Source organism: Lasiosphaeria miniovina, assembly GCF_030549165.1.
Source record: "Lasiosphaeria miniovina strain SMH2392-1A chromosome Unknown B0T26scaffold_9, whole genome shotgun sequence".
In the NCBI taxonomy this organism is placed as follows: Eukaryota; Fungi; Ascomycota; class Sordariomycetes; order Sordariales; family Lasiosphaeriaceae; genus Lasiosphaeria; species Lasiosphaeria miniovina.
In genome coordinates, this window is record NW_026848228.1 from 287,643 (window position 1) to 310,862 (window position 23,220).

The window sequence follows — 23,220 nt, forward strand, 5'->3', positions numbered from 1 at the left end:
GCGAAGTAAGTCGGCCCCGTCAGTCGGCTAGTAACGTGGGGACCTCTTCCAGATCCTCGGCCGATTCCAGGTCGACGATCTTGGTTACCTCGCTCGTGTTGCGCATCAGCTCCTTGGCACCCGCGTACAACATGCGCTGTGCAGCGTTGCAGTTTTGGGGCATATAGAAGAACATGACGTACGGCACCTTCTGCCGCCCATCTGACTGCGCCCCGCCATTTCTGTCAGCGCCGAACGCTGTGCAATAGTGCTGCTCTCCCTCAATACACCCCGAGGATGTTCGACCGGAGTATGTTGGCGGTTTTGGCTTACCGTGATCATCGGATAGCTGAGGAGGACGAATCGTGGTGAGTTTTCGGGCAGGTCATCGGCGATGTCTTCGAGCGTCTTGTACAGGACCTCATCTTCGTCCTGGCGGATCTCCTTCGTTTGCTTATCGATCAAATCTGCAGTTGTCAACGTAGATATTGTGTCAGCAAGATGGCATGGAGATGGCATAGCATAGCAGGCACAGAGGACCTGGTGGGAAGGCCCGAGGCAGGTCGAGAAAAAACGTACATACAAATGACGGCTTGCGGCTCGTTGATTCGTGAAGTCCCCAGCCGGAACTTGCGCAGCTTCTCTTTGGTATCGTCCGTGATCGTGTACAGCCTTGCTTCGGACGCCTTTGGGGATGAGAGGGAACCATCTAAGCGTTAGTATAGAGGTGGAGACGGGCCGGCCCGGCTCGAAAACGGGGGAAGGTAGGGAGGGATTGCTCGGGCTGCAATGTCGAGGCCAGCGGGGAAAGGAGGGGAGGGCGCACCATTGTGTCTGAAAGGCCTCTTTTCTCGTGGAAGAGAATTTATCAAGAATTCCGGGAAGAGAGAGCTAGAAGTATTTGAATTGATGGCCAGCTTTGAAGCTTCAGTTGTTGCAGAGACAAGATGCAAGCAGACGAGTTGAAGTTGTCGAGGTTCAAGGTTGTCGTTAAGCCGCCTAAGTTGCCCCGCATTCCGCCTAGCTTTGTGTGCCCCGCTTCGGCAGCCCTGTCTCGGAGCTAGGATCTGTGTACGTCAAGGGGGGCTTTCGTCTTACCTCCCACCCCTCCTCCCCTGGAGCGCAATCTGGAACACCTTATTGGTATAGAATTCCTGCAACGCCGAATTACTTGATCTCAGCCGTCTTAATTATTTTAGCCGACGACTGGCTGGTACGGGATCAGAGAAGGCCTCGTTCTAACAAACCCAGGTATCCAGACCGGAATTGAACGAGGCAGTCTTCAATGTTCTCGCGTCTCTCACAGGTATCGCGTCATCTCTCACGACCTCGGTCGAACTTAGCCCACTTGTCAGCGACCACACTGCAGCGCAAGAATCTCACAGCTCTAACATCGCCCATGGCCTCGGCAGTCACGGCAGACGAGCGCGGCTCAAGGAAGATTCATACGGCAGCATGTTTGATCATCGGGGATGAAGTCCTCGGCGGGAAGGCAGGTTCAAACGAGACAAACACCACATCCCGTTTGCATGACGGCCACGCTGACCGACTGACTGGCTATGCCTGCAAGTAGACAAAAGACGTGAGAAACAGTCCCGGCCTGGGATTGGACAGTGGGGAGCAATCTGCCCCGAGTGCCAAACTGACGACAGGCTCAAACAGACCAACTCGAATTTCATGGCAACGTGGTGCTTCTCTCTAGGTATTGTAAGTGGCACCATGACCCCCTAATCTGCGCGCACCATGAGCCCCCGGATTTTCTTACTGAGCATGGCCGGGCGTGGGCGGGACAGAATCTGAAGAGAATCGACGTCATCGAGGACGATGAAAGCGAAATCATAGAGGCCGTTCGCCGCATGAGCGACCGTTATGACTTTGTGGTTACGAGGTAATCCATGGGCCTCCCACGAGCAGAAACACTCTCATAGATGCATCTACTTACTGACTTGCAACTTGCCTCAAAGCGGCGGGATCGGGCCAACGTGAGCAAAGTTCCTCCAAGGCAGCAAGAATGTGCAAAACTAAAAGAAGTCCTCGCTCACGGCGGGCAGTCATGACGACATCACGTATCAATCCATCGCCAAGGCGTTTGGGCTACCTCTGGTCCTCCACCAGGAGGCGTTTGCGCTCATGAAGAAGTTGTCGACGACAGCTCGTGGCCAGCCCCCTTTCAACTTCGACGAAGAGTCTCCAGCCTTGCGGGCCAAGCTGAGAATGGTTGAGCTGCCAACCGACACCGGCCGGGACTTGGCGGAGCAGGCCCTCTTCCCGTGCAAGGAGCTATGGGTCCCGGTGTCAGTGGTGAATGGCAATGTCCACATTCTCCCTGGCGTTCCTCGGCTATGTATGGCCCTCAAAGACTACCAGAGGAAAACGAAGGGGGCTAACGCGACCCATCGCAGTCGAAAAGCTACTAGAAGGCCTCAAGCCATTTCTTCTCCCCCGGCTTGACAATCCAGAAGGAAACAGCACGGTCCGTGTCACCATCTCGACGCCTTTGTCCGAGAGCGCCGTCGCCGAATACTTGACCGAGCTTGCCGCGAGGGTCGGCCCCAAGGGGGTCAAGGTGGGCAGCTACCCGAGGTGGGGGAACAAGAGAAATACGGTGACCCTGGTTGGAAAGTTAGTTTCTCGTTCCTTCCTACTCTATATGTTACCTGGCACTGGCTGACTGGCTGTGGCCTTTTCCTTAGGGATAAGCAATTCCTTGAATCCATCACGCCCGAGGTGGTTCACTATGTTAAAGGCCGTCTTGTAACTGCAGAGGGTGAGAATGATGATGTACCAGGGGAATGAATCTTGTACCCAATAGTGACCGAGTTTCTGTATTTTTGTACGATGTAACAAGGTTGGCTAAATTGAGGAGAGCTTGCAGGACAGGGTTCGGGAAACTCGGTGCTTTTCCCTGCTCCAGACAGACGGCCCGAGCTGCGCGTGCTGCCTGGCCGTTTCTGTGCGTGTAAGATGGAAATATCTCTGACTGCAGCATGCAAAGCAGTTGGTTGGTGATGGGGACGCGGTCCGAAGTCCCTGACATGGAAAGCGACGAGACGAATCCGAAGCTGGCCAACAATGTACTGCAAATACGTAAGGTACTCACTCACCCCGCTCCCCAAACTTCAACGTTGATAGAAATAGGATCAAGAAATCCAGGAACTATTGATTTCTGGTTGGCGGAAGTGTAAGAGACTGCTGCTGCTGCTGCTGCTGCACAGCTGACTCGCTCTCCTTTTCCATGCCCACCGCCCCCCTCTCACCAATTGGCAGATATGGTTCAAAAAATACCTAGAAGAACACGAGCGATAATTCTTTTGATTGCTGCGCAGGAAGTTTTGTAGTGTACATCGGCTTGCTTTTGAGAGCTAACTCAGTCGGTCTAGGTGTCTGTCGGTCAAGTCCGCCGTCTACTATTAGGTTCCCATGCCCCCGGCATGAGGGAATTGGCTTGCGCATGGAAAGAAAGAAGACAAAAAAAAAGGACATGGATGCTGTCTTCTTTCACGTGTAGGCGGTGGTGGCAACCCACATGGATGGCATGGGGGGGAAGATGCGGTTCGCCTTCGACGGGCATTCCAGAGCTGTTCTAGAAGTTGGGTGATTGCCTTAGCGTCATGATAGCGCGATGCAACCGTCCCCCCCTAACGAACGTGGGAGAGCGCCTTGCAGCAGCCAACATCCATGGAATACGGAATATGGAATGTACATGTAGATACAGTACGGGTACATTGCTTTCGGGACAGTGTAGACAACACATCTAAAAGAAAGAGACCCCAAAGAGACTATCTCATCCACGGTTGGTCGTCGCAATACAGCATTTCATTTTTGGGGGTTTTTATTTTGGACTGCAGTGTCTTTTCCATACTGTGTTCTGTATGTAAATTAGGCGCACCCACGCACAGACAGACCAGGGCGATGTGAGAAGGGGAAGGGAACCCGGAAATGGCGAGAGCAAGAGCGAGCTGGGGCCCTGGTGTTCCTTGAAACACGACGCTTGGCAGCGAACATGCACTAGGTAGAGAAATAGCCGTGGGATTTATTTGATGACTAGGAAACAAGTTTCGTGTGAGTGTATTCCGGAAGTTGCGCACCCGTGGTAATACCTTGTGAAGCTGTCGTCATCGCTTCATTCAAGACACTCACAGACTCACTTTACACGTAACTCTCAGTCACTCAATCCTACGAGGTAGGGGCCGGGTCTGTGACCTCGCTGACAGCTGGCAAGGTTGCGTGTTATCAGTCTTTATCCTGGGGATTCACTATTGCTATGCAATTGCTCTAATTACAATCCTACCGTCGCAATTGAGCGCATCCGCTCCCGGAGAGATTCTGGAATTCTCTGTAACGTCCGTGTCCGACTGTCTAGCATACCACTGAGAGTGAGAGTTGAAGGTTGCACCCATCACGAAGATTCAATTTGAGAGTTGTCCCTGGTTGTCTTAGCTTGATCAACCCATGCAGCGGGCGGGAAAACGGCAACTACACCCCACCGGTCCTTATCTTCAAGGCATGTCAATCAGATGAAAGCACCGACATAACTGCGAAAGAGCGCGACAACGACAACACCTTTTATGTCAATCAACTGCAATTTCTCTCAAGCTCAGCGACCGCAACGTATTAGAAGGCCAAGGCATGTAGCATAAGGTACTAATAAGAGATTAACAGCTTTGCTGCCGTAGCCTGAGGCGTGCACACACGTGTTTTGTATGGAAGGTATTCTCAGACCCGCTTAACTCTGTACAGCACCTTGACGCCCGACTCCACGTTTCCCGTCCAGGGTCTTCTGGCGGGGACCCTCCACCCCGGGGTGACGGGGGGGTTCAAAAACGAAACGGCCTGAATCCTTAACTGGACGTCCTTTCCTTTTCCATCCGATAACGTACGCATTGTACAAAATCTTGGTCTCGAGCACGTCGGGGAGGGCTTCGGCTGTCCTTCCTGGCACGGGCTGCAATAATTGCAAATGCTAATACTGTCGGCACCCGCTCTGGCATTCCCATCTGCAAAGCCGGGGACTCGACCTGCTGTTTGAGCGGAAGAGCACGTATACCACTATAATATGGTTGATGAGCTGCAGGCCGACTACTCGGCAGAAGTACAGCGGCGGCACAGCAACACACGGGAGAGGATGAGGGGCTTGTGCGGGCTTTGGTGGTGAAAACGACTGAAAAGACACGTGCTACCAAGTCGGTGTGATGTGAAAGGGGTATGTACCTATGGTGGGCAGATCCTCCGGCCAAAGATGCGACGAACAAGGAACGAAAGGGGGCGGCGGCTTTTGGGTGGTTAGGGTCGATGCGTTGATCTACACTGCCTTTCCATTTTCTTCCCCCGTGCCTTTCCTGCCTGTTCAGGCGGCCGGTGATGACCGCGCGACTCTCTCCAATTCGCAGCTAGTGCGGTGCGGTGCCTTGTGTTGCATCGTGTTGCACGATCGAATCTAAGATGGCGGCGAATCACGGACGGGGCTTATGATGGAGCTTGGGGGTTAGGCGCCGAGAGAAGCAACGGTCCGAGACGACATGTCGACACGACCATCGTAAACGCTCTCGTGGCCGGCGCTTGATGCGGTTCATCCTTCGATCGGCGAGCAAGAGAGCTAAGGTCCGGCTGATGACGGGCTATTGAATATTCCGTACTGTGCGTGCTTGTCTACTTTTTTGTATTTTGGCAAAAAGGCCAGCAGCCGGTTTGCCCGAAACACGAATAACCTAACCCGTCCATCTCAGTCTCAGTGCGTGCGTAGCGCCGCCGCCGCTTCTCAGGTTGTCTGTGCGCCAGATTCAAGACCCGCGGAGCTGGGAAGAGACTGGTCATTCCATGAACACTACACATAAGCAAAACACGACAAAATCGGAGAATAAGAGGGTGACGAACCTGATGTGTGCCTAGTGTAATCGGTTCAAATAGCGAACTTCCCTGTAGTCTCGTGTTCACGCTGTCTCCGGCTGCTCCGCATTTCACTAGGCGGTTTGACGAGACTGTGCGGATACTGTCCAGTTACTGCCAGCCCGGAGCCTGCGGGACTTCTCACGGTTCCCTGCGGCGCAGAAAGACATCATCACACAGTGCGCCATGTTTCCGCCTCAGGCCCTCACAGTCCTCCGTTGTCCATTGACACACCAAGGACAAAGCACGGATACCAAGGCATGTATTCAGCCGTGCCGAATATAAAACCCGTGGACGAGACGTGGTCTTCCCCCGGGCAAAAACATTCTTTGGTTCGACACGTCTTTTCCAATATATGCAGTATGGGCAAGCCTACGATTGGAGATAATTGCCTACGTAGTATTCTCCACGACAGGAGGATCGTTGCTGACTGGAGAGGGTGGAGGGGGCTTTGCATCTTACCTATTGTGGATTCCGCATAAGGACATGCTCTTCTCAGCCCTATCCATCCTGCCAGGTTGGTTGTCAACCACTCAGCTCAGTTGCCTAGGCACTTCCTCCTCTGCTTGCTGATCAATATTCCAAGTATTCCATAAGCAAGACGACCAAGGACTCGATGGCTTGATGAAGTAATCTGCAAAACACCACACCCACACATCGCGTACCCTACCTGTGGGGTGCTACTACAGCTAGGCTCGGGACTCGACCACTACGGCATCCTACCGTATCCGGGCGCCCATCGGCGCGCGCAACGAGTGGGTGCACTGGGTCTTGCAGCTTGGTCCCGGAATGCACACACCCTGACGGCCGTCTAGGCTCGACCAAGCGAGGAAGCGGATGCCCACATAGTGTAACGCGTCACTAGTTCTGTTCTCTTCCTTTGTCTAGAGATTCTGGACCTGAGTCCCTGGACCCGTTTGGAGCCAGTACTACTCCGTACTGGCCAAGGCAATCAAAGACATGCGCTCGGGATCAATATGTCTGAGTATGTACATACCTAGGTATCTACCGAGTAGGCAAGGCAAGGTACGTAACTTTGAACTTGAGCAGTAGTCTGAGGAGACGCCGCACGCTAGTTTACCGGACTCCTGGCGGCCAGCGACGGGATTACGACATGTTTCCCAGGGCTTGCGCGGAAAGGATTGACGCCGTAAGGAGGCAAAGTCGGTAGCCGACAGCAAAAAAAAAAAATCAGGCCGAGATCGCCATTAGAAATACTGTGAAGTGTTGGTGGAAAACATGATGGAGTTGCCATCTCAAGGCCGAAAGAGGATTCCATCCATAGGTTCCATGACTTCAAGGCGTCACAGTGTGATCTAGCACGGTATTACCTCCAGTGAACTACGACACCCATTTCGGGCGGGCGCCTTCCCTTAACAAGCGTTCTAGACTGGACGAGGCGGCCTGAATGGGGTGGGGGGGTATCCAAGAAAGAGACAGGGGGTTGGTATCTTCGTACCGCACTAACGTTAACTCTTTCGCACTGCCATTTGCCAATCAGAAAAGGGGTGGTGGCCACCGTGGTTCCCCCCCCCCCCCTCTCTAGGGAGGAACACGGACCCCCTTTGCTCTGTGCCTTCCACCACTGCATGCACGTCTGCGGTGTTTCCTCTGCACCTCCAGACTACTCTACCTTACCTTCTGGCACGGCCTGTGTCTCTAAAGTAAAAACCACCCGCCGCAAAAGAACCCACACCAGCTCAATCTGCCCTGTTCGCGGCTTTTCTCTGTCAACGCCCCTCTCTCCCCAGGCAGCCGATTGATTGTCGGGCCCTCAGGTCGTCTGATACGCCGTCTTTTTTTCCCTCGTCGGCGCACCTTCTCCTAGTCGGCACTACTGCTCATTCAACCCGCACAGCCCCGGCGACCCAGCTACCTTACCTTGCTTGCTATTGCTACTAAGTTAGTTTTCTACGTGCTTTCTGTCCCGAGCCAGAGAAAATCGATTGCCGATCCCTAAGCAAAGCGACTTGCGACCGTCGTCTCCCGTCGTTCAGCCCGCGCCGTCCGTTTTCTTGTTTGGACCCCCCTGACGACCGTCGTCGACCCGCGCACCAGGTCACTTCTGCGGCCACTCGCTCCTTACCTACCTCTCCTGGTTCACCTTTCCCTCACCTCTTTAGCAAGCGACTTTATAACACTCGCTAGCTTGAGGTCTTCTCATCTGAAGATTGCAGTTCGAGCTTGACTGCCTTTGTTGTCGCTCCTAATTTCACAACCATGTCCTCCAACAAGGTTTGTGCAGCTCTCGATTGTCATTGTCCAGAAGGCGACACAGACGGAGCGCCTCTCCCTCCCAATGATGGTGTTTTATCTGTCGCGTGGTTCTTGCTTGCTAATCTGATCTCTTACAGTTTACGAGAGAGTACAAGCTGGTCGTGGTCGGCGGCGGTGGAGTCGGTAAATCGTGCCTTACGATCCGATTGATCCAATCCCACTTCATCGACGAGTACGATCCGACAATTGAGGGTATATAACGCCTTTACAAATTCAATACCTCTTTGTAGCCTTGGCCATGACGAGCCGCGCAACCATTAGCTAATCGTAGGGATTCTCTCACAGACTCGTACCGAAAGCAATGCATCATCGATGACGAGGTAGCACTCCTTGACGTGCTCGACACGGCAGGGCAGGAAGAGTACTCGGCGATGCGAGAGCAGTACATGCGGACAGGCGAGGGCTTTCTGCTCGTTTACTCCATCACGTCGCGGGAGAGCTTCGAGGAGATTACTACTTTCCAGCAACAAATTCTCCGCGTGAAGGACAAGGACTCGTTCCCTATGGTGGTTGTAGGGAACAAGTGCGACTTGAACGAAGAGCGGGAGGTGTCTTATAACGGTAGGCCTACTCCGGTCCTGAGCAGGAAGGCTCGCGTCGTGTGATTAGCTTGTTGCTTACATGAATTGCCTTGTTCAGAGGGATTGGCCCTCGCCAAGTCGTTCGGGTGCAAGTTCCTAGAGACGTCAGCCAAGGACGCGCTCTACGTGGAGGATGCCTTCTACAATACGGTGCGGGCGATCAGATCTTACAACCGCCAAGTACAGGGATACTCGAACACAGGAAGCGGTCTCTCTAACCGGGATGGGCCCTCCGGCAAGCTGGAGCTCGACGATAACGAAGACGAGCGAGCCGGCTGCTGCAGCAAGTGCGTCCTGATGTGAACGAAACTTTGAAGGTGGCGAGAGCCGGCTAGCTCCCGAAAAGGAGGCCGCCCGACGGTGCGGATGATCGCACTACAACCGACAACTAAAGTAGCACGGAAGGAGAGACAAGCAAAAAGGCAAACAACGAAGAGCGTGCGGGTTGTGGGGCGTGACGAATATTGACGATGAACGTGGGGAAGTTGCGCATATAAGTCGACGCGAGCGAGGCGAAGAGACATATATCCATCTTCTTTGGAGTTGAAGCCGATTTTACTTGGACACTTTGGATGGACCTGGCTACGGTGGTTGGCACCTGGCAGGGCAGCAGCAGGGGACCGAGCACGCAACGATGACGCTGCCGAGGTCGTCTTTCCTTCTGCCGCTGCTGCTTACCTGGTATGGCCACGGTACCGTGCCATTCCGGGGAAGCTTTTATTCTTCTGCCCTATCGGCAGAAGAAGACCAGGGGGCAAGGCGTTGAGTCGGTCTCGCATCCTGTCCACCGCGACACGCGCTTTTTTTTTTCTGTCTCGATACACATACCCACTCATTGCGGTTCTTTTGTCTCGTTTGGGGTTGACACTTTTTTTCTCTATATTCATTGGTTCGCTGTCAGAATTGTAATTCCCTTTTTCCCCCAATCAGTCATCAAGTTTTTTTGTCAAGGTAGTCTCGTTTGTCTCTGAATCATGTCAAACTCATCTCATGTCCTCACGGCACAGCTAAAGTAAGGTAGTCGGATCGCTTGGTACGGTGGTAGAGCTAGCGAGGTAGTGATGGAGAGTTGATGGGCATAGCAATGGTCTTCACTCTATTTCGTTTCCAAGTCATTTTGTGAATCTCTCTATGTGAGCCGAGGCGGAAAGAGAGGTCCCTTTGTTGGAAAATGAAAAGTGTGTGCGATGCTTCTTTACCCGGTTCGTTAGTCTCTTTTTACTCCTAGAATTTAGAGCCTGGCGGGTGGAAGTTAACAGGGATTGAAAGGGATGAAGTGAGTACTACGAAGTGTCCCATGAATTAAGCTAGACCAGATGAAATGCGCTCGCTGCGTGTCCGTCCGTTGGGTGGTTGCCGTCTGGGATCGACTTGGGTTTAAACTTCTGTACCTAGGCTTGGCAAAAAGAAAGGGGGTGGCTTTGATATGTGACGAAGAGGTTCCCTTTCCGCTGAGCAGCCTCATTCCTACTATTGACAGATCCGGAGCTCTTGAACGCCCCCTAAGGTACGCTCTGTCATAAACAAACAAGCTATGCACGGCCTCTGCAGCGAGGTGAGGAGGGCTTTGATTTGGATATTCGTGTGTGCGGCCAAGAGCAGCAAACACATGTGGACTGAACTGAACCGTACCTGTACCACAGTCCCAAAAAAGAAGAACCACAAACTCTGCCAGTCGCACTGCAGTCTCAGCCTCAAAAGGGGAAATCAGTCGATCAATCAATCACGTCACAACGGTGCAACACGGGACCACACACTCTCCCTCACACACAGCCGGGAGGGCCGTTGGTTTGTTGTGTGGTTGCACGGTTTGTGAATTTTCCTCTTCCTTTCGGTCGTTTATTTATCTGTCTCTCTCCCTCTCTCCCTCTCTCCCTCTCTCCCTCTCTCCCTCTCTCCCTCTCTCCCTCTCTCCCAGCATGCATGCTGCAGACACATGTAATGCACCCTCGTGTACCTCTTTTTGTGTAGCCAACTGGCTCTTCGTTGCAAGCATACAGACGGCCAGGTGGTTGGCATTGGTGTTGGTGATGGAGTCAGTCATGTGCGACGCTTCGCCCGGCTCCCAGAAGAACGGGCGAAGGAAGGAAGGAAGGCCTCAGTTCCAGTTATTGTACTTCTTGTGTTCCTTATTCGTTTTCTATCTTTTGCGGCGGCGGCGGCGGCGGTAGAGGCCGTGTGTCAGCCAAGAGCGGCGCATGTGTCAATGTTTGGGACAGATAGATAAATAGATACGTAGGCGGAGAGGGAGCGGATCATCAGCCCGGCGAGGTTGGTTGGGATGGATGGGCAGGATAGATGGAATTTGCGGCCGGCCCCCAAACTTTTTCCAAAACAGACGAAAATGGTTTGTGCAGCAGCATGCAGCCCTGGAAACCGATAATCATCTGTCTCGTGTAGAGTTGCTCTACCGTATATTTCTGATGCCAACACCTTCTTGGTTGCGCACCCCGGTGGCGAGGTCGTGTGTGTGGCTTGTCGTTATAAATCCGCGCGAGGTTCGACTCAAGATACCTAGTATATCAGACAGATGACGAGGCCCGACACGGGACCGACAACGACGACTGTCTCGTGCCGTAGCCGCAGCCTCTGAATAAGCGGCAAGGCAGTTATTTGGTCCCCATCTTGGCTTTGCCAACACCCGCTGTTCCACACAGTTAGTTGTCTTGAGACAAGGTTCTCGCCTACTTAGGCAGACGTCTTTCTTTTCAGACTGCTGCTACGAGTCTCATACATTGGGTTTCTGGCGAGGAAGCGAGGATCCGTCTCGCTCTCACTCTCTATGCGAGTGAAGTTTGCTGATAGTAGCTGGACCTCGTCTAGCAGTACGGAGTGGACATGTGCGACACATCCCGGAAGCCGGGAAAGCCTTGCCCTAACAATCAATCAATAGGAAGGCGGATTTTCCGGTAAAAGGCATGCACCCAAGTCCTGGCTGCAGTTTAAAAACAAAACAAAAAAAAACACTGGCCACATTCACCCCTGCACAGGTATTCGCTGGCCCATTTGCAGACAATAAAGGAAGACGCGGGACGGTTCCTATTTGCTGTGCCCCGATGTTAAAGGCAGGCCAAGGCTAGAGAGAGCCCGACGAGTGTGTTGTCGAACCTTGGCTTGGCGGCTCTGGCCAGCCCCGCGGTCTTTCCTGTGGGATACCTACCGAAGGTACTGTACATGATAAGACAGCCTGGAACTCGGGGTACATAGTCAAAACCGTCCCCGCTCTCTCGCTCGATCCCCTTCCCGAAAATCTGGCGTGTTCTCTTCAAAGTACGAGGTACACCGCTGGGTTGTTTGTAGCTTGCCTGTGTCAGCGTGCGCTGCTTGCATGTATATGCCGATCTTTAATTCAAGGTAAACCCGGCTGCTTCAACCCCTGAACCGTCGCCCAGCAACCGACCTCACTGGCGTCAACACCCAACATGTGCAAAACCATAAATGAACGAGCCATAGCCTTGACCGGGCTTCAGGTGGAAGAGTCCAAGGTCTCGCTGCATTCGTAATGGCATATTTTAGTTCGTATCGCCACGAGACGGCCCCAGCTGGGTCATAGCCGTGTGTGCCGCTCGCTCGACGCTCGACGGTGACCCCCCATTATCCGTAGAGCACCCCACACTCGGAACTGGGCATTGGGTCGTATGGCCTCGTAGGTTTGCGAATCGCGTTTTGGGATTGCGAGATTCGAACGAGGCAGATGTATTTTTTTTTTGTGGAGGGGGGGGGATATTGGCGTGGGGAAAGACTTGACTGGACACCAAAGTCTGTCTACCTGTTATCTCAACCTTGTCCAATGTCAGTTGCCTAGCGCCACATACGCCGGGCTTCTCTACCTATATTGTGAGCGACTTTCCGAAAGTAGCTGGATATCGCGGCATGTATACCGCATAGGAGAAACACGGTACCAGCAACTAGACGCGATAGGCCCGTTTGCCCCAGCTATTTGTTCATCAAGTTGTCATTTCGTATCGAACAAAGATGGGACTAAAAGCGCCGTGACCGCAACCAATTTTTGCAGAGATTTGCCCCGACAAAGGTTCCATGGGTAGCGCCAGGCAGTTTAGTCGGGGTTATCCCTCACAATGCCGTTGCAGCCTCGCGAGGCTCTCGATGCACCTGATCACGTTGTGCATGTTACTTGGCCATTCGCCTTCAGTTTGCACGACAAGCGGTTAGTCAAGAATACTGAGGGTAGATAAGGAGCGTTCGGAGTCTCAAGCGAGGCTCTGGGCTGCGCCGGCTGAGAAGCATGAAAGTTCGCCTGAGCCCAGAACCACGCTGGTGTTTTGTTGAAGTTTGGAGGTAAAGCTTCACCACATGCCTCTTTTCTTCCCCTCTGGTTCACTCAGCGACACAATGTCTCGTTACTACGGCTACTTCAATGAGGAGGACTCAGGCTCGGACACTCTTGATAGATCCGGCGCCTTCGTCTTACGTGAACCTCACGCTGCCGCGATCGGATGTGGCTGACCTCGGCAGTATTGCGCAAACCGTAGGCTGTATCTCAGCCGCAGTGGTCACAGAGGTCGAGTGAACGTTCGAGAACGGGAAGAAGATCATTGACTTTGATGAGAAGGCCCCAATTCTCGACATTGCCATATACTAGTTAGTTCTAGAAACCCTAAGCCTTGTACTATTCTTACCTTTTCCTCTCGAAGAGGACAGCCTGCCTAATGTTCTTGTCTGAACCTTCCATGCATTCGAGAAGACAGTTGGTGGTGCTTGATGAGAAATGATTACCTGTACCTAGGTTGCCAGGACAAAAAGAGAGATGGTCCGGTGGATTCCAAATAGTTCACTTCCACGTTCTCAGGAAACTCGTTCAAAGCGCAACTTCCCTTTCCCTTGCCCTTCCTTTCACAGAGTATCGGTAATTTTCTTCGCGTATCTCTCACCTCACTTTCTCTCTCATTGGCAGTCGAAGTAGTCATTACAGTTCACGGATCAGTTCACGGATGCCTACTCGTAGGTACCGAAGGTGGTGGCTGCAGATGGCTGTCGCTCCGTAACGGTTCCTATTTCCATAACGTTTTAGGGATGATTATCCGTATTACGGAGTACTGTTAAGCAAAATACAACAGGATGATGTGCAATACTATATTGACGTTCTGTTTATCCCATTGGAGCAAAGTGAAACAATACATAACACGTAATACCACAATTACGTTCCTTGGCACTCAACACATCACCTAACCGTTCTCCAATCAACTCAATTCAACTCAATATCAATACAACTCAAGTCGGTGAAAAGAAGCCGAAAAACACCAGCGGAGTGGATGCGTCGGTTCGACGGGCCTCGTCAGCACCGGCCCCAAGGTCACCATTGCGGTCGCACCTAAAACATGGAACAGGCCATTGCGGGTTTGCGCTGTTGGGAGAATAATAGCTTATTCAAGAGCCAGCGCCTCCCCCGTTCGCACCCTTTCCCCGTCCAAACACAGCAAGCAGCAATTTCGCGATTATATTCAATTACATCACAATAGAGTCCAAACCCACCCAAAACGCCGCATCCAAAACATCAACGCAAGCACATAGACTTGATAGCCAGCCCTGCCGCTTCCCATAAGCCACACCGGGGTTGAACACCTGTGAAACAAGACACCATGGATGAAGCTCAGTGGAGCCAAGGTTCTCCCGCCGCCGACGACGCCGCCTACGAGAAGAAGCCAGAGGCGATCGAGCAGGCCGCCGACATCCTCCTCGACGCGGCGCGCGCGCAGCTCCCACGCAGCCGGGCCTACGTGCACGCGCGTCAGCGCTTCTGGGACGCCTTCCCTGGCGGGCGGTTTGTGCGGCTCGCTACGCCTGGGGACGACCTCGAGTGCGCGCTGCACGCCGCCATTATCAGCATGGAGCACCAGGCGGCGCCGCGCAGCGGTAGTAGTCTACCGCTGCCGACGGTCGAGGAGCTGCGCGATATCTTCTTCTCGGGGCCCGTGACCGAGTACAACGAGGTGGTCGGCCTGTCCAACGTCAACGACCTGACGGCGGACCAGCTGTCGGCCGTGTTCGAGGAGTGGGGACGGGCCAACCTGCCAGCCGGCACGAGGTGCCAGCTCGGTTACGTGACCGACGACGGCGTGCCCGTCATGATGAACACCCCCGACGTCGAGACGGCCGATCCGGACCCCACCGTGTTGAGGATATGGGTGTTCAACGACGGGGCTTCGCTGCGCGGCGGCGTGGGCCACTACGAGGGCATCCGGCGACCGGCTGTTGAGGGTGCTGAGGCTCCTAGGTAGGGAGTTGATAGAGTCTTCTTTGTCCCTCAGGATAACATCAAGGTTGTGGCTGGAGATGCGCAGCTGGGCGTGCTTTTCTTGGAAGAAGGCGGACCTGAAAATATTGGGTAGGTCTTGGGGGTATGGGCTTGGATGAGGGACAGCAGAGGTGCTGTTTGGATTAGACACTCGTCTATGGCTTGTGCTACAAGAACTCATACTACAAAGTTGCTCCGGGGTCTTGGCGGATCACGGGTCGCCGCTTCCTAGGTGAGGTGGTTGGCAACTATACAAAGAATAAGAGCCACAAGCTCCTTCCACATCAAGACGGTGAAGATCCGGCCGGTTACCTTAGGTATCCTGGCCCTGCAGGTGCAAGCTGTGTAATAGAACTCGAAATGGAAGGTACTAGTAAGTACTAAGGTGGTACAGCTGTTGTCATTACTGACTTGAAAGGTTTTGAGTACCTTGGTGACCTTTCGAGTTCTCGTTCTTTCCCGTTTAGACACCGGTCATCCTAACTTTGGGTTCAAGGTTCGGCTCCCGCTCTCTCCACCCGAGTTCCTTCACCGGGCTACCTTAGGTACCTTCGGTTACCCTGGGTTTGGAGCACTTCATCTGCGCCTCTCCCGACTTCAATTCTCTGACCAACATACCTACGCATATCTTGTTTTGGGATATCCCATCTGCTTATTCTCAGCTCACCCTCGGGCACATCCTGGGGCCACCTCCGTCCCTTGAGCAGTTTTGAGATTGTCGGCAACCTCCGTTTCTCCCAAGCAAGCAGCCCCGGGGTTGATGGAACATGGCGCCCGCTGAACCGCCCCCCTGGAAGTACTCCGGGATGCGCTACTACCCATTGAGTGCCTTTGTGAAGAGGCGCCATAGCCCGCCGAAGCGGGGGCACATTGAAGAAGTCGACGAGTTCACGACGTTTGGCGACGGTACAACTGGCTACTGTGCGTCGGTTCCACCCATGAATATTAATTACCATTCAACAGTCTTCGGCTCTCGCCTAGGCCGTGTCGAGTATATGACGGCTGACTTTAGCATCTCGTTTCTTTTTAGCACACCCGCCTCACATCCAGCCCAGCAAGTTTTTTGGCCACCAAGGCAACGAATTCGACATGGCTGAGCCCGAAAGGAGCGAGCAGCAGTTGCTGGAGGGAATGGAACCGGACTCGTTTCACCGCCTGATATCCCAGAAGTTTGTAGCAGACGAAATAGCCGAGGCGGATTTTGTGACGGACTCGGACACCATGGTTCAGCTCTTCAACGTCGCCATGGACTGCCACCTTATAGACTTCAAAGCGCCCCGTCCGCTCTTCGTTCTCGCCGAGGTGATTCAGGGCAAGATATTCCTGAAGGAGGTGGTCAGATTCGGCGCCGAACCCGTGGCTGGCCAAAAAGCTATGGCTGCTTTCGCAGCTCGCGCCTTTGACCTGTGCCCCAGCCTGATCCAAACAGGCGCTTGCGTCTGGGACCACAGAAGGGTATCCAGCTTCTTGTTTGGCGGTTTGAGACGGCGATTTCCGAAATCTGGTTCCGACAAACAGCTGAAAAAACTCAGGTTCAAAATCCTCGTCCAGAACCATACCACCTACGTCACAGAGAGTTTCTGCTCCCCCTCGAGCTGCGATAGTGCCACTGGGACCAGTAATGTGGCTTATGTCATACCTGTTAGTAACCAGGAAGAAGAAGACCACGCTGATATGGCTACATGGCTGGGCCTGGAAAACAAAAGGGAGGCATTGGAATTCATGAAATCCGCGCCCAAGATGTATTTCTCAGGCGCCCATCAATTTGCCTTCCTGCGTTATGGCACCGTATCCCCTGACAACCCTGACAGAGGATGGTTCAACACGAATCCCAGGCCCGCAGCCGATAAGCATAATACCCGTTCTATGCTTACGAGGTGGAAGAACCACTGCGTTGGCCTTGGGACGGTTCCTGTCATTCTAGACGCCATCCAGCGCGAAGCTCGGCGGCGCTTCCTCGACCAATCCAGCCCCGAGTTTGGAAAGACCACAATGATGGCAATTCGGTTCCCCGAATTCATTCACGACTATGACGAGCCTTGTATCTCATTTGGAAACGTGTACCCGCTCGACTTCTTGGCCGAAGAGAAGTACGACCGGTCAACCCTGATTCAAGCGCCTAAGATTGTCTCGGAGGAGGACGTGGATAAACATCGGATCTATTTCCCCCGAAAATTTCCTCTCTACTATACTGACGAGGAAGGAAAGCTGTGCACCATGGACCCAGACGCATCTTGTGAGGGTGATGTAAGTTCAGTGAAAGACGAAGACGAACTAAGTGATTCGGTGTCAAGTATATGTTTAGAAGACTGCCTAGAAAATGGCGACACATCGGACGAGGAATTCCCCATCAGGGATGGCCCCATCAAGCCTGACCCCATCAAGCCTGGCGCATGGTTTTCAAAACGTCTACCCGCTCATCCGCCCGAGGGCTTCCAACCAGGCTTTTCCGAGGGCTACGAGACAGGCTTAGCCGAGGGCTACGAGACAGGCATCAAAGACGAGACAGCCCAAGTAGAAAAGGCAGCCCTTGGAGAGACAACCCCTGACACCGAGACTACCCCCAACACTGAGACTGCCCTCAACACCGAGAGGGCCCCTGAAGACAAGATGACCCCTAAAGCTTATACAGCCCTTGAAGACGGGAAAATCGCCGAATCCGACTCCGGCGACCATAATGTTGTCTCGGCTCAGGACCGGGACAATATCTCAAGAGGGAAAAAGAGGAAATTATTGATTGACGAGGACGTGACATGTATAGTGGCCGCCAAGGTAGCCCGATATGATGCAAGGGACAGGACACTGACGAAGAGCCAGGTCGCAAGCATTGGCAGAGAGGCATATCTCGTGGCAGAGACGGCCCTTAAGCGAAGACTTTTGAAGCCTATCGACTGTGTCTGCCGTCGCCTATGGCTAAGACGCGCGAAGGCGCATGTTCGGGATTCATATCGTGCTTGTGGTGAAGAGGCTCCCGCAGCGGTTGAGGCAATGGGGGGAGATGATGGCAGCGAGCTTGGCTAGTATGGTGTACCTGCTGCTTCAGCAGAATATCTGTATAGGTATATCTGCCAAGATTAGTCATAGCATGGTTTAATTTTGGACAGCGGCCTTATTGTTGCGATTTGGTATGCTGATGTGCAGTTGGTTTTTTGTCGGTTGTTGATTGTTTACCTGGCCCAAGCTAGCTTCTATGTTGCCCCTTTCCTTTATATGAAGCATGCGGTAGGAAGGTGGTGCAGGTTTTTTGTCGGTTGTTGATTGTTTACCTGGCCCAAGCTAGCTTCTATGTTGCCCCTTTCCTTTATATGAAGCATGCGGTAGGAAGGTGGTGCAGATAAAGCTGGCGTGTTGGTTTACAGAGATTGACTGAACCGTACTTGCTTGATTCTGCACACTACCTTTCCTATATATACATGTTGTCAACTGTACCCTGCTGTTTATTTCTTTTATTGTGCAGAAGTACCTCAGTTCCAGAGAGAACCGAGATAAGACCCCATACGTTTTCCGGACGCGACTTGTACTCAAAGTTAAACCTCCCTCTGTACTTAGGGCGCATCATACGTACACCGAGCCTCGAGTTTGAGTTTAGTCTTTGGTGGTGCGCCTCCGCCTTCCCCTCTGTCTTACTACTGCCAAAGGTAAGGTAGGTAGCTACTTTATACTCATGTATTGTGGCCATGCTTGACCTAGCCTGCATTGCTTGCGACAGCCTGATTACACGGCGCAGACGAGCATACCCCGTACTTTACTTTTACCTGTACTTGTACATATGGATAGCCTCTCTCTCTCTCTCTTCCCTTTGGCCTCAAGTGCTCTTTCACATGGTCTGCACCTCGGCCGCCTCGGCCGCAGCCGCTGCTGCAGGTGATGGAGTCGGTGGTAACGGCTCCATCTCCGTCTCGTCCGCCTCCGCCTCCGCCTCCGCGCCTTTCGCGCCCCTCTCGTGTGGGGCCCGGCTCGATGCTACGGCATTATCGCTGTTACTGCTGCTCTTCGCTCCTGGTGGGGAGGAAAATACGGTGACCGGAGGTGCTGTTCCGTTTTGCGACCCCCTCTTGTCCCCTCTCGCAGATAATATGCTGTCAATGGCAGGAGCGCTGGCGCCTCCCGAGGGCGGTCGCCTTGTTTGCGGCGACGCAGGGTACGATGACAAGCCGCTCTCGGATACGTCGTCGAGGATGGATTCGCCGCTGATGGAGCCTCGGTTCAGCGCCCGCTCTTCGGACCTACCCGTGTCGTCCGATCGCCTCGTTACGGTGGAGGATGTTGATATGTGCGGGAGACGATTGCTACCCGCCGCCACGTCCTTTTCCAAGAGCGCGTCAGATCCGCTCGCCTGGGATGCCTGTGATGCACGGTTCTTGCTTCCCTTGACCCATCCAGACGCCCAGCTCCCCCCGCTTCCGCCTCCCCCACTTCCGGCGGCGGCTGCGGCCCCGGCCCCGGATGCAACGTGGTTGTCACTGTTGCCCGAAGACCGGCCCCAGCCGGCCGCCTTGCGCTTCTCCCCGGCCCAGGCGGCCCAGCTATTCACAAATGCGCCGGCTTTTACCCCGACGGCCTGCATCGTCTGTTGGGCTTTGGCAAGGTCGACGGCAGCGGCTACTCCTCCGTTCTTGTCGGCCTGCCCACCTGAGTCGGCTTGCAGCCTAGCCTCTTCGGCGCGCTTCCTCTGTGCCTCGCGGAGCGCTTCCATGTCGGCATAGAGCTTGTTAAACATTGTGCTGGCCTTTTCGCGGCCTGCAGCCAGATTGCGCCCAAGAACTTCGCGGCCCTGGGCGAAGCGCTCGTCGAGGTGCAGGTCTTGGACCTGCTGGGCGATACGGCGCTGGACATCGTCAATGGTTAGACCGCCGGCGCAAGGGTGTTTTGGGTCTACAATATCGAAGAGGTGAGAGTCTGTGTGGCTGTCCCAGATGCGGTAGTTCTCAGTCCGCGACCACGCCTCGACAAACTCTGGAGAGAAATCGAGAGACGGGTCACCTTCAATGTGTGGCAGCAGCATCTTGGGATTATTGGCGTGCTTGAGCATGAAGTTATGGTACTTCACCGACGAGATGAGCGAGAGGAGATACTCCTCAAACTGAAGGCGGATAAACTCTTCGCTGCCGACGTAGCCCATGGTCTTTGTCCGGCCAGGGTTTGCCTCATCCCAGGTCTCGTTGACGTTTTGCGTGATAAAGTCTATCCAACGACGGTCCGAGACAGACAGCTGCAGGGCAGCCTTGAGTGATGTCGATGTGATGTTGATGGAGTCTTCGTCGAGGTTAATTAGGATATCGCTGTACCGGTCCTTTTGCTGCAGCAGAAGCGAGTTCGTGCTGCCTACGATATACGACTTGGTGCCAAAGTCTGCCAGTACATCTAATTGCTGAAGCGGTGTATATGGACCAAACAAACTTCCCTACAGGCCAGAAAGTTAGCCACAGAGTCATGGGCTACGAAGACTAATATGTACCTACCTTTCCGAATATCTGCAGTGGCAAGCCCATGTAAGACAGCAGGGAATTCCGATCGCTGGTTCTCAAGCTTGTCGGCTTGGCGAGTTTCTTTTCGTAATTGCTTAGTTCTGGGCCGGCAGAGTCTTGGAGGTTCCGAAGGAGACCGGGTATTAAAGATATTAGAGAAAACTGCATCATGCACAGGCGCTCGCACCGCGAGCCAAAGAAAAGCATCTACATATTTGGCCCCCAAGTCAGCATCAACCCAAGAAAGAGGCGAGACGTACCTGCTAGAGCAGCACGCAGACAAGACAGAGAATAAAACTCACCTTGGGTTGTAACAAGCAGGATTTGAGCAGGACGAGCGTCTGCCATTTGAACTCGCGCACGAGCTCCCTGAGGCTCATGCCCAGGTACCGGTCTCTGTCTTCGTCGTCGTTCAGCAAGCCGCGCTCTTTCTCGTCTGCCAGACTCTCTTGGAAGCGCCGCAGGATCTCCGTGTCGGTGAACTCGCGCTGGGCAAACCAGGCCCTGGTCACAACACTTAGGCGCTCCCTAAGCACGCCAAAGTACTGCGGGCTGTCGGCAATGATGACCACGGCCTTTTGGACAGTCGACCGGGTTACCTCGGCGGGCCTCACGAGCAGCTGCGAAGCGTCCATCTGTCTCGTGCACGATATCCCGAAGAGCGATGTCGCGGGCGCATCGCTCGTCGCAGGACGCAGGAGGGTGAAGTAAGAGAAGTCTTCTGTCGCCCTGGAACCAGACAGCCGCGGTCAGCACAGCACAGTGTCAACGAGCACGCTCCAAGATATGGTTTTCTCCCTCGGACTCGCCATCCTCCCGCCTTCCTGCTCTCCTTTATAGCATCCGCCGCAACCCTAGACCATTCGGGATTTCGCAAAAGAGAGTACTTACGCATGGGCACCATCACTCAGCGCCATGAACGGCAACAAGGCCCAGTCGTACTCGGCGGCCGGGTCAGAGCCCTCGTCTACGCCAAACCACTTCTCCACCTCGGGCCCGCGAGCATGGTGGAAGTCGACGACCGAGACTAGTGGGATGAAGCCGCCGGATTTGGCGCCGTTCTCGACAGCGGCGGTGTTCCTCTCGCTCGGCGGCGGCGGCGGCGTCGCGCCGTTCGTTAGGGTGTCAGGATCAGACATGGCTTCGGGATATCAAAAGAGTAACGGGGCGCAAAGACGCGGGGCGTGGGGCGGGACGAAAGCTATGCCTTGCTTGGGAGGAGGGGCAGAGGCGTCGGCGGAGCTTGCCCTCGTAACCATGAAGCTTCTTTTTCTTTCTTTTTTCCGAGCCTGTCTATTATACGGATGCTGCCATGGATATTATTACTCTCTGTCTAGCACGGGGGGATTGCGTTGCGTCGAAGCCGCGGTGGCCAATACTTTTTGCTTTGCTGTTGTGCAGTGAAAAGGGGGGGATCCCAAGGTCGAGTCGAGGGGTGGTGGGGTTGTTCCCAAAAAAAAGACAATCAAGGCTGCCTGCCTGCCTGCCCGTTTCTTTTGTTTCTCTTTCTCTCTTTCTTTCTCTCGACCCCCTTCCCTGTCTCGTTTTCCCCGAACTCGACTCTTCTCAACGTCCCGAAATTTCTCGGAATTTATATTCGCCTCGCGCCGGCCGGAGGGGGGTAGACGGGCGGTCCCTGAGCTGGGGGGGGGCAGGGCGAAGAAGAAGAAAATAAACCCTGGCGGCACAGTTGTGTAGGGCGGCTGTCGGGAGGCGCAATTGGCCAAAGAGAGAAGCACAATCACGGCCGCGACGAGTCCACACGCTGCTATTGCTTGGGGACGAGGGCCGAGGCACTGCACGCAGCACAATTCCCTCTGGGCTTCGTTGGACAGGGAGATTCTCGGGTCAACCCTCTAGGTTAAACAGTCCTCGAGATGAACCAGACCTCGACAAAGGCGGTCAGCGGGATCGGATCTCGGCGGTAGACGGGCGGGCACTGGACATTAAGTAGGCGCGCAGAGGGCAATGTAGGTAGGTAGCTAAGGTATGTAGGGATGATGCAGTGCAGCAGAACGAGGTGACGGTGTGCTAGCGAGATCTAGCTTAGTGTCGGTAGGTAGAGTGACGTGGGCGATATTGCGGTGCTTGCTACTTGCTAGGTGCAAGTGCAAGTGGGAGCTCTGCTTTGTCCCGCGTCGCACGGCAGTACGGAGTAGGTAGGTCGGTGAATCAATTCCAATTCTAGTTACAATTACAATTGAACGGCGGCAAGGCAGGTCCCAAATGGGGGACGGAACTCAAGGTTGGCCACGTCTTGAAGCCCTCCAGCTCCCCACGGACCTGGATCGAGCGGATCCTTGGTCTACTTGCCCTACCACCGGCGGCCGCCCGTCAAACAGGAATGGAACTGAGAAGACTCCCAGGTAGGGCCCGGACTCGAAATAATAATAAAACGGAGCTGGCGCCCGGTGACGGTTTGTTTCGTGGTTACTTGTCTAATAACGTATATTGTTGTTTTCTTTTCAACTCTAAAAATAATTAAATAAGAATCCTTCACACACGTGTATCTAGATACCTGTTTGTCACACCAGTCACGGGGGGAAAAAACGGAACGAACATGGAAACCGAAGCATGTCAAACCAAAAGAGGCAGGTTCCGAAAATGAATTAGATACTCAACCAAACCGTTCTAGCCGTCTCTTTTTCTTTTCGTTCTTTGTAGCCTCATCCCTTCTTTCTTTCGTGCCAATGCGTTTCGATTTGAGCAAAGCAGAAACAAGAAGCCCGCTTCGATGGCCAGACGATCCATCCACCGTCCACCACCCACTATG

The 23,220-nt window shown here is 53.8% G+C and overlaps 6 protein-coding genes across 6 annotated transcripts; 4 read left to right on the top strand and 2 right to left on the bottom strand.

Annotated features, from left to right (window-relative positions):
- Positions 1-19: 19 nt before the first annotated feature.
- On the bottom strand, positions 20-808 carry B0T26DRAFT_744715 (uncharacterized protein; the record flags this gene model as incomplete). Its single annotated transcript, XM_060444450.1, has 4 exons — positions 20-205; positions 313-446; positions 563-665; positions 806-808. 4 exons carry the CDS (start codon positions 806-808, stop codon positions 20-22), a joined length of 426 nt encoding a protein of 141 aa, XP_060289324.1.
- Positions 809-1,378: 570 nt separating this feature from the next.
- B0T26DRAFT_660381 (MoaB/Mog domain-containing protein) lies at positions 1,379-2,775 on the top strand (the record flags this gene model as incomplete). Its single annotated transcript, XM_060439032.1, has 7 exons — positions 1,379-1,475; positions 1,601-1,686; positions 1,773-1,867; positions 1,944-1,961; positions 2,031-2,323; positions 2,382-2,601; positions 2,673-2,775. The coding sequence occupies 7 exons, from the start codon at positions 1,379-1,381 to the stop codon at positions 2,773-2,775; spliced, it is 912 nt and encodes a 303-aa protein (XP_060289325.1).
- Positions 2,776-8,085: 5,310 nt separating this feature from the next.
- B0T26DRAFT_681788 (ras small monomeric GTPase) lies at positions 8,086-9,026 on the top strand (the record flags this gene model as incomplete). The annotated part of the gene is made up of 4 exons (XM_060440684.1): positions 8,086-8,100; positions 8,220-8,334; positions 8,428-8,703; positions 8,782-9,026. The coding sequence occupies 4 exons, from the start codon at positions 8,086-8,088 to the stop codon at positions 9,024-9,026; spliced, it is 651 nt and encodes a 216-aa protein (XP_060289326.1).
- Positions 9,027-13,915: 4,889 nt separating this feature from the next.
- B0T26DRAFT_734209 (uncharacterized protein) lies at positions 13,916-15,441 on the top strand. Its single transcript, XM_060443184.1, has one exon. The coding sequence runs from the start codon at positions 14,324-14,326 to the stop codon at positions 14,960-14,962; it is 639 nt and encodes a 212-aa protein (XP_060289327.1). The 5' UTR covers positions 13,916-14,323; the 3' UTR covers positions 14,963-15,441.
- A 305-nt stretch (positions 15,442-15,746) lies between these two features.
- Positions 15,747-17,846, top strand: B0T26DRAFT_757663 (uncharacterized protein; the record flags this gene model as incomplete). The annotated part of the gene is made up of 4 exons (XM_060446278.1): positions 15,747-15,900; positions 16,010-17,226; positions 17,320-17,734; positions 17,797-17,846. 4 exons carry the CDS (start codon positions 15,747-15,749, stop codon positions 17,844-17,846), a joined length of 1,836 nt encoding a protein of 611 aa, XP_060289328.1.
- Positions 17,847-18,796: 950 nt separating this feature from the next.
- B0T26DRAFT_681791 (transport protein Avl9-domain-containing protein) lies at positions 18,797-21,586 on the bottom strand (the record flags this gene model as incomplete). Its single annotated transcript, XM_060440685.1, has 5 exons — positions 18,797-20,383; positions 20,442-20,654; positions 20,708-20,710; positions 20,750-21,176; positions 21,339-21,586. The coding sequence occupies 5 exons, from the start codon at positions 21,584-21,586 to the stop codon at positions 18,797-18,799; spliced, it is 2,478 nt and encodes an 825-aa protein (XP_060289329.1).
- Positions 21,587-23,220: the final 1,634 nt, after the last annotated feature.